The following is an 11,219-nucleotide window of genomic DNA, read 5'->3' on the forward strand; positions in this document are numbered from 1 at the left end:
CTCCGTACAGAATGACACTGATTGAATGAAAAGAATTGAAAGATCAGTTAGATGAGTACTGGCCGAGAGTACATCTGATTTAGTATTTCTCTTTGGCATGCTTCAGTTATATTTATGAGCGAGGAACCTTATGGTTAGAAGGATTTTGATGATTTTATGCTCGTCCTATCAATGATACTCTGATGTATTCGAAGTATATGACTGACTGCACCGAATATTTGAAATCTTGTATTGAATATTTTGAGAACTGAGATGTTGTATACAGAAAGTGTTGAGCTGTGAATCTTGACTGAGACAGATTATATTCGGGGTATGTGATATTCGAAGATAGTGGTTGTGATCAGTTGATTGAGAATGATATCGATGTCAGAAATTCATAGATGCATGAGTTTAGCAGGCTATTGTGTACGACTGTTATATGAAATCTGCTTGAGAATTGTTATCTTCTAGATCCGTTTTTAATACAGATTGTATACCATTGAGACTTTATATTGTACAAGCTAAATCAGAGCTGATTTCGATAATGAAAGTAGTTCAGAAATTGATCAAAATGTTCAGAACTTGATTTTGATAATCAGACTAGAGCATCAATCAGAGTAACAGGTATGTGACAGCATACTATATGAGAATAATCGTCTTGATTGTGCCGAATATTTCAAATTTAAAACAATAGATATTGTCAGAAATGCACAGTAGCCATTTCAATATCCATCCTGAGGGCAGAGAGATGTATGATGAATTGAAAAGACAGATTTTAGGGAAACAGACAGAATCAGTTGTGGCAGAGTTTGTACTGAAATGTCTGAATTGCCGACGGATGAAGACAGAAAGATAGAAACCAGAAGATTTATTACAGAACTTATATGTTCTTAAATGGAAATGGGAGTACATTTCCAGGAATTTTGTGACAAAACTATTGAGATTTTTTCAAGATCATGATGCGAGGTAGTTGTGAGTGACAGATTAATCAACTCTGTAAATGTTATTTCGTACAAAGATCATGTACAGGTACGACCAGATGACTGAGATTGCTATCAGAAAAGTGGTCAGACTGCACAGAACGTCACACTTGATTATCTTAGACCGTAAATTTCGGTTAATTTCGTACTTTTGGCATAGTATACGATAAGCTCTTTCTTATATTATCTACAGATTGACGGATAGTCGGAGTGAACTATCCAAGACTCTAGAGAATATCCATGGACTGTAATGCTTGATTTTAGCAATAGTTGACAAGATTCGTTGTCACTGTGTGAATTATTGTACAATAATAGCTACCAGATGAGTGTTGAGACAGCCTTATTCGGAACATTGTACAGAGAGAACTGCAGATTTCCACCGTATGAGAATAATATCTCTGAGGTACCTGAAACGGAACCTGATATGATCAGAGATATGACAAAGAAAGTGAAGCTAATTCAGAAGAAAATGAAGACATCTCAAAATAGATAGATTAAATATGCCACGTCGAACGATGACCGTTGGTAGTTGAGGCAAAAGAGTGAATATTGACTTGCTTGGGATTGAACCGATTTGATAGCTGATGATGATATTGATTAATTATGAATATTAATTAATATATACTTATATTGTATAGCATGCAATCGAGATCGATTTTATCATAATTATTTCAAGTGTATTAGGATATTATACTTTTTGAATTATTATCCCATATTGGAGTCAGAGTCAGTGGAAAGAAGATTATTCAGAACGAAGATTATTCCGCTAGTGAAAGTCCAGTTGAGTCGTCATGACACTGACGAAGCGACTTGGGAAACAGAATCAGAGATGAGACAAAGATATCCAGAGTTATTTTCATGACGTGAGTATTTATTCAACGGTTGATTATAGTGCTTCTTTTACATGCTTTGATTAATTGCCTGTGAGTTCGAGGACGAACTCATATCTAAGAGGGGGAGAAATGTAATGCCCAAGATTTTAATCAATACTTTAGAATTATCATGTATTATGAATAAGGGAATGGAAGAACAGACATAGAGAAGCGACGTTGCAAATTGAGTTTTGTGACAACGAGACACCGCACCCGCGCCAGGAACCTTACCGCACCCGCGGTTGTTATTCTGAAATTTTAGGTGTTGGTACAGTAGAAGCAGCGCACCCGCGGTAAAAACAGGAATGCACCTGCGGTGGATGTACCGAGACAGGACCGCAGCCGCGGCGCAAGAGCCAGCGCACCCGCGGTCGTTCCTTCTGAATTGTTGGATGTGATCCAGAATGCTCAGCGCACCCGCAGGTGAGAAGGCGAGCGCACCCACGGTGCGACGTGCAGAATGGCTCATGAGCCATGTGTCTTAGCCATGCATATAATGTGTTGTCTTTATTATCTCACCATTCTCAACAGCAAGAACGAGATAACACTTCAGAATTCCTCCAAGCTTCACCTTTTCTTAACTATTGACTCGTGTAAGATCAGGCCACCGGAATTGAATTCCGAGTTCAGATTTGTACTCCTCTCTTCGATAGCCTCGTAAGGACGTAAGTTTTGTTACGTTTAGACATGGTTTGAGATTATGATATTGGGGGAATTATGATTTACTGATTATTATGTGTTCTGGGTATACTGAGCAATATATAATCGAAGTCAGATTGAAGAACAGAATGTTTATGTAATTATTATGATTTTCGGAAATAATATGAATGAGATTGTACAGATTTGGTATCATGATCTATTATTATTGAAGTTATGAGTTATATTGATACCGATTGTGAAATGTGATGTGTTATCTGTGATGTTGAGATTGACGGGGTTACTGAGACTGTATTATTATGCCGTCGAAACATCAGTAGATTCAGTATTGATTGAGATTGTATCGTATGTCATTGATATTGATCAGAGTCAGTAATGATTTCGGTTGTATCGTGATATCGTTGGTATGGATTAGATTGTATCTTGATTTGATATTGATCAGAACAGGTCTTGAATTGAGTTATACATTGACATAGTATATTCGATATTGTCATTGTCAGATTGATTTGGACAGATCTGAATACGAGACTTCGACTTCGTCAGATCGAGAAGAGAAAGGTATAAATCGATGTTAACTGGGATATCGACTTGAGTTAGATTTAACTCGAGTTTCCCTAAACCATATACTTGTATGATATTGCTTCTTTTATACCTTTGTGATTTAAATGATTTCGTTTATTCTATTGAATTAGATAGCAGAGAGCAGATAGCTATTAAGTGAGAGTCACTGACAGAAGGGTTAGATTATGACAGAATAGTCACTGACCCATTGCACATTGTCAGAATAGGCTTAGTCTTTGGCAGATATGCCGAGACACTGGACGTTTGGTGTATCGATATGCTTATGAGACAGAGCTGTCCTTATTACAGATAATTCGATATAGAGTAGACCAAAGTCCAGAAATAAGATTGTACCACCACCGTGAACGGTAGTAGTAGGTGGGAGACTTGTTACGTTCTTATTCACCGGGATCCCTAGATTAGATGAGAAATGAGTCGAGTCTGAGGTGCAGAGTCAGGAGTTTAATTACAGATTTTATAGATTGTGTTTCGTAGATTACGATCCATGTTTGTAGTTATTGTTGGATATTAAATCAAGTTTCAGATTATGATACATGCAGTGATATATGTTCCATGCTTTTATGTTGGTTCAGTTAATTGCATGTATACATCGTTTATACTGGGATTTATTCTCACCGGAGTCATCCGGCTGTTGTCTTGTTTGTATGTGTGCATGACAACAGGTGGGACAGGATCGGGGTCAAGAAGATGATGAGAGAAGACAAGTTAGCTTGGTGATTCCAGACTTGTTGTAGAGATGGTTTTGACACTTGACATCTAGTAGTTGAACCTTAGTCTAGTTTGAATGCTTGTTGTACATGATTGTACTATTATACTGATATGTATATTAGTTAAATTCCATTATGTTCCGCACTTGCATTTTAAAAAGAAAAATTTTTAGACCCTGTTTATCTTAATTGATAATTATATCCCAAAGATGATTAAGAAGATGATTAGCGTCCGGGTCCCCACAACAATTGACAGTAAACAAAAAACAAAGGCCCAAGATATTGTGAAAAAATTGCCTAGATCATTTCTATGTTTGCAAAATTGCCAATCAGTGTCACGCAAGAATTACCAAGAATCATATCTCCCTCATCTATTTAGCATCACAGGCATGCAACTTGTCTCTAAGCAACGATAGTATCAACAAACATGACAGTGCAAAATAATTGTACTTCTAAGTTATCATGAACACATGTATATACTTCAGGACCGCAATTCACTTTTCATCATCGAACACACATTTTACGTATCCATGACTCTTCCTAACAAATCTAGCATGCAATAAAAAAAAAAAACAATTTAACTACTGAGCAATAAAAAATAATAATAATAATAATAATAATTCTAACAAACAAGAAAATTCACCCCCCCAAACTTAAATTATGCATTGTCCTCAATGTATAGAAATAAAAAGAACACAACAACACATACCTCGCGCACGAGTATAAGAACTCGGGGCTCGAGTCATCGTTCGCAGCATCTTCATCATCCCCGGCCATGTGTTGCGGCGGTAGATCTGGTGGTGGGTAAAATTAACAACCAAGGGAGTAAAATAAAATAAAATAATAAAAACGAAATGAATGCTAAAAATTAAAAATTGTGGGTTGCCTCCCACACAGCGCTTAGTTTAACGTCGTTAGCCCGAATATACCAATCCTGTTCATGGTGGTTCGTATGATATCTTGGAAGCCTTGAGTTCTACGTTTTGACCATTAACCTCCATGGTCAGTTTTCCTTGTCTCAAATCAATGACGGCTCCAGCAGTAGCCAAAAATGGTTGTCCTAAAATAGCACGAACATTCTGACTGTTCCCCATGTCAAGCACAACAAAATATGCTAGAAGCCTTATTTTATCAATCTTAAGTTCAACATCTTCCACAATACCCAGCGGTGTCCTGACCGATTTATCTGCCATCTGCAAGCTTAGTCCTGTGGGCTTTATCCTGCTCAATCCAAGTTTCTCGTAAAGAGAAATTGGCATTATATTCACGCTCGCTCCTGAATCACAGATAGCTTTTTCCCCAAATTTACCCCCTATTTCACATGGTACTACAAATTCTCCGGGGTCTTGTAGCTTCCGAGGAAGATTTACTTGCATCCCCTTATTATCTCCTCCAGTAAATGGCACCTCTTCCTGCTCTCGGTTTCCTTTGCTTGGAGTCGGCTTATCTTCCCGGCTGGTTGTGCGATCAATTTTTTTCTCTTCTCCTTCTATCATCCCAATCTTCTCATGATGTATAAAGATAGCATTCACTTCCCTCAGATTTGGGTCTGCAGTCTTTTGTACTGCGCCTGACGCTTAAGACGTGAGTTGCTTCGTTTTTTGCCCCACTTGCGATTCGAGGATTTTCAAGGAAGCACCAATATTTTCCATGTGTGTCTCTAGGTTGTCAAGCCTAGACTCAGTCCTAGCCATCCTCTTGCCAGATTCAGAAACAAATGTCCCAACCAAGTCCTCAAATGATGGCTTCCCTTCCCCATTTGATGTATTGAACCCCGGTGGAGGATTCAACACATTCTTATTATTTACGTATGAAAAATTTTCATGGTTTCTCAATCCAGGATGATAAGTATTAGAGGGAGGGTTACCTCGATATCCGCCGAATCCTCCAAAATTTTTGTTGTTGATATACTGAGCTTCTTCAGGAAGAGATTATTCTTTAGCAACAATCGATGGACCCTCAGTCTCTGCTATGCTCACTTTGTTTATAGCTGCTAGGTGTGTGGTCAGTGCAGACACTTGGGCCGTGAGTGATGTAATCGGATCCACAGCATAAACCCCAGCTGTCTTCTTTACTCCCGACCTCTCAGACGGCCACTGGTAGCTATTAATAGTCATCTGCTCAAGGAAGTCATAGGCTTGAGCAGGAGATTTGGTAAAGATCGTGCCACCTACCGCTGCATCCACTGTTGTTCGTGTCTGACCATTCAACCCGTTATAGAATAGCTCAATCTGTACCCAGTCTTCAAAGCCATGATTCGGGCACCTACGCAACAACTCCTTATACCTCTCCCATGCCTCATAGAGCTGCTCAAAGTCAGTTTGCCTGAAGGTACTGATCTCAATCTTCAACTGTGCAGACTTTGCAGGGGGAAAATATTTAGACAGAAATTTCGTTGCCAACTCTTGCCACGTTGTGATGCTCCCCAGCGGCAATGATTGGAACCATCCTCTATCCTGGTCCTTAAGAGAAAAAGGAAACAAGCGCAGTCGAATAATATCATCAGAAACACCATTTATTTTTACCGTGTCCGTGATCTCCAAGAATGTTCTGAGATGTAGATGAGGATCTGCAGTAGCGGCTCCCCCAAACTGGTTCTGTTGAACCATGTTTATCAATGCGGGCTTAAGCTTGAAATTTTTGGCGTTGATGGTTCCTCTAGCAATGCCAGAATAGTGCGCGTTGAGCACTGGTCGGAAGTGATCCTGATCGGTATAGCCTCAGGCGGCATCTATCGATCATTCTCTCTGTTCTCAGCCATGGTTAGAATTTCTTCCCTTCTAGCTTTTCTTAGCCTTCTCGAAGTTCGTTCGATCTCCGGATAAAAAATGAGCGATTCTGGGTTTTGCGATCTTAGCATGCACTGTCAAACAGAAAAAAATGAACAACCCAATAAATATAAAAATAAAAATAAAATACAGCTCTAAATTAAATTCTAGACTAATTGGTAACAATACTGATATAATTTAACTTTTGACACTCCCCTACAACGGCGCCAAAAACTTGTTGCGTGTTTTCTCTACCGCAAGTGTACGGTGTCAGGTTTTAGTACTGGTTAGAGTACATATATCGATCCTACGAGGAGGGTGTGTAAAAATGTATATCAGTTCTTGTAATTAAAATAGTCTCAATTTTATTTAGAATAATCATTTAAAAGGCTGGTTTGCTTAATCGAATTAATTGAAAACAAAGGATTAATCTAATCACCAAATTGATAAATAACAATGAGAGAAAATATCTAGAGAATTGATTTCACCAGGTTTCCACGACAATTATTCCCAGTTAAATTTATATCATGAATTTCAATTATTTAATGGCCAAGAACACTTAATTATTTTATTCCCTCTTTCCCAAGTGATGAATAAATTGTATCAATCAAACTTCGATTCAATTAGTTCTAATAAAATCTAAGTTTAATTGATAAATGCGAACGATGTTCTTACCTAAGCCTCGCTAAAGTTATATGCCTTCCGAACAATATAAACATTCAACGATGTGTTTCAAATGATCTATAATCCTAGTCCTCTCCCGAGTTATAGAATTAATCAAACAACACATAATTTATGGCCAGTGAATTGCAGTGAAATGAATACAGAGAACACAATTAAACAAAAGTGGAATTCAATAAAATAAACAACTGCGTCAAATCATCGTATCCACAAAGTTACATCATTCTCTAGACTAGAAAATTAGTTCATGACGAATTCAAAATAAAAGAAAAACATGTTTGAATATTTAGACATCAACACAATAGAAAATAAAGACGAAAGAATCAGATAACAAATCGGAAGTGTCGTCTCTGTCCCCAGATTCGTAGTTCTTCGTCTTTGATCTTGTTCCATCGCGTCTTTCCTCTCGAGAACGGCTGCGTCGTATGTATCTTCGCCTAGCACAGATGAATTTCTCGTATAGTTCTTTCCCAAGGCGGCTGATCCCCGTTTCTGACCTAGGATGCGGCTTTATATAGCTTTCTGGAACGCTTTGCGCGCGGTGGCGCGAGAAGTGGCACGGCTGCGCGCACCATTCCGCCGTATGGCTTGTTTCTACGCGCGCGGTTGCACGTGATGTCGGGCAGCCGCACGTGAGCTTCTGCCTGATGGCTTTTGTCAGCGCGCACAGGGTTGCGCGTGAAGTGGTGCGGCCGCGCGCGCGCCTCTTGTCTTCGTGTTTCATCTATGCGCGTGCCGCTGCGCGTGAAGTGGCGCGACCGCGCGCGCCTCTCGGGTTGATGACTTGCGTGTATGCGCGCGCGGCTGTGTGTGAAGTGGCGCGGCCGCGCGCGCACCTCATTCCGATGGTGTGCGCTTCTTGGTGTGTTATCTTGCATCTTTGCACTATTTTCCTCAACTCCTGCAGTGACAACAAAAACAAACAAAAACCGCATAATTTCGTTCGAAACTAACATAATTCAAAATGGATTCTTATATAAATTAAGTGCAAATCTTGCACTTATCATAGACCGTTGAGACTTTATGCTATTCAAGTTGAACCAGAGCTGATTTTAAGAATTAATGAAGCTCAAAAAGTTGATCAGAATGTCCAAAACTCGATTTCGATGGTCAGAGCAGGGCAACGATCAGAGTATCAGGTACGTGATGATGTACTGTATATGAATAATCGTATTGTTGTGCCAGATGTTTCAGATTTGAAACGACAGATATTGTCAGAAGCGCACAGTAGTCGATTCAGTATTTATCCTGGTGGCAGAAAAATGTATAATGATTTGAAAAGACAGTTTTGGTGGAAATAGATGAAAGCAGATATCACAGAATTTGTAACAAAATGTCTGAATTGCTAGCAGGTGAAAGCTGAAAGAAAGAAACACGGAGGACTGTTACAGAGCTTATCTATTCTTGAATGGAAATGGGATCACATTTCCATGGATTTTATGACAAAGTTACAATGTTCCTCCTGAGGTTGCGATGCGATTTGGGTCGTGATTGACAGATTGACCCAATCAACATGTTTTATTCCGTACAAGATGACGTATAGACATGACCAGATGGCAGAGATTTATGTAAGAGAAGTGGTCAGATTGCACGGAGTATCGAAGTCGATTGTATCAGACCGTGATCCTCGGTTTACTTCGTACTTTTGGCATAGTTTACAGCAAGCTCTGGGTATGAAGTTACATCTGAGTACCGCATATCATCCACAGACCGACGGACGGTCACAGTGGACTATCCAGACATTGGAAGATATTTTTAGAGCTGTAGTGCTAGATTTTGGCATTAGTGGCAAGATTCTTTGCCTCTTTGTGAGTTTTCGTACAACAACAGATAGAAAATGAGTATTGAGATGGCACCATTTGAAGCGTTGTACGGCAAGAAGTGCAAATCCCATCTTTATTGGGATGATATCTCCGAGGTACCTGAGATTGGGCCTGATATGATTCGAGAGATGACTGAGAAAGTGAAGCTGATTCAGAAGTGAATGAAGACAGCTCAAGACAAACAGGACAAATATGCGAATATTCGACGTCGACCTCTAATGTTTGAGACAAGAGACAGAGTATTTCTGAAGATTTATCCTTTCAGAGGTGTTGTCAGATTTGGCAAGAAAGGGAAGTTGTCTCCACGATGTATTGGGCTATATTTGATTCTCAAGAAGATAGGAGATCGTGCCTATCGAATCGTCTTGCCGCCTTCTCTATCTGGAATACATGATGTATTTCATGTATCTTTATTACGGAAGTATCTTCCTGATACATCTCATATTCTTCAGCCAGACGAGGCCGAACTAGATGAGACACTGAGTTATTTCGAGAAGCCGATCAGGATTCTTGATCGTAAAAAAAAGCAACTCAGAACGAAGACTATTCCGCTTGTGAAAATTCAGTAGAGTCGTCATAGCATTGAAGAAGCTACCTGGGAGACTGAATCAAACATGAGACATAAATTCCCAGAGTTATTTCATTGATGTGAGTTTTCTGTTTAGCTTCTGTTATACATTTCTTATCGTATCTGATTTGATTGCCCGTGATTTCGAGGACGAAATCAAATCTTAGAGGGGGAGAAATGTAATGCTCGAGATTTTGATTATTGTGATCTGAAATGATTTATTGATAATTGATGTGATTATAGACGGAAAGGATCAGACCGGGGAAGACCGGAGAAGACTTGAATTATGTGCGAGGATTGAGCCTCGCGCATATTTGCGACCCAGTAGGGCGCATATGCGCGAGGTAGGCAGAGAACCTCGCGCATATGCATGACCAGGACCCGCGCATATGCGCGAGTATGGCAGAGAACCTCGTGCATATGCGCCGAGAGATGACGCGCATATGCGCGAGCTGTAGAATGGAAAATTCCGAGACCAGTAGGTCTCGCGCATATGCGCGAGACGTGCAATACAAAGATGAAGCCACGTGTCTTTTCTATGCAAATTGTATATAAATTCTTCATTCCTCCTCAGATGAACTCAACCAAAACGAGAAAAGCTCCTAAGAATCTTCAAAGTTCTTTAAAGCATAAGAATTGAGATTTTACAAGATCCGTCCGGTAGAATTTCAATCCGACTTCAGTACTGTGTTCCTATCGACAAAGGTTTCAACAGGACATAAGTTTTCTTATGTTTTGATATTTTTTGAAAATATGATATGGAGAAAATCCTGATGTGACTGATATTATCTGTTTCTGAGATTGTGATTATTGTATAATCGAAATCAGATTGAAGAACGGATACCATATGGAATTGTTATGATTTTTCAGAATTGATTTGATTGAGATTATACATATTTCATATCAGATTTGTGTTGTTATCGATTATGAGTTGTTGTGATATCTAATTTGATATTGTATTGCTGAGTATATCGAGATTGTGCCGTTATGCCGTTGAAAAAGAATTACATTGAATTCTGATTATATCCAGTATTGATTGAGTGGTATATTGATATTGTATTCATCGAATCAATGTTGAACTGGGAAGATACGACTCGAGTTTGATTTGACTTGAGTTTCCCAAAACCACATACTTTTTGTTATTGCATTGATGTTTGTAATTTATGAGATTGATATACTTAGTCTATTGATTTATCGTAGAGCATGTATAGAGTCATGGGCAGATGTGCCTATTCTTTGGCAGAGCCGCCAAGACACTCGACTTTTGGTGTATCGATGTTGCTTAGAAGTAGATCGACTTCTATCGCTGAGATTCGATACAGAATGCCAAAGTCTGAGTTTGACCGAGATCCCTAGATTAGAGATGAGTCGAGTCTGAGATTATGAGTCAAGAGTTTGATTTACAGTTTTATATCAATTCATGTCTTTCTGATGATGATGCATGTTATTGATATCTGTTTCATGCTTTTATATTTGTTATATGATTGCATGTACACAAGATTTATACTGAGAATGTATTTCTCTCCGGAGTTATCCGGCTGTTGTTGTGTTTTTATGTGTGCATGACAACAGGTGGAACAGGATCAGGGTCACGAAGAGGAT

The 11,219-nt window shown here is 39.2% G+C and overlaps 1 protein-coding gene across 1 annotated transcript; it reads right to left on the minus strand.

The window, feature by feature from the left end:
* Window positions 1-4,715: 4,715 nt before the first annotated feature.
* Window positions 4,716-5,273, minus strand: LOC142528362 (uncharacterized). The gene has a single exon (XM_075633404.1). It carries the CDS (start codon window positions 5,271-5,273, stop codon window positions 4,716-4,718), a length of 558 nt encoding a protein of 185 aa, XP_075489519.1.
* Between the last annotated feature and the right edge of the window lie 5,946 nt (window positions 5,274-11,219).

This window comes from Primulina tabacum, chromosome 16 (assembly GCF_025594145.1).
Source record: "Primulina tabacum isolate GXHZ01 chromosome 16, ASM2559414v2, whole genome shotgun sequence".
In the NCBI taxonomy this organism is placed as follows: Eukaryota; Viridiplantae; Streptophyta; class Magnoliopsida; order Lamiales; family Gesneriaceae; genus Primulina; species Primulina tabacum.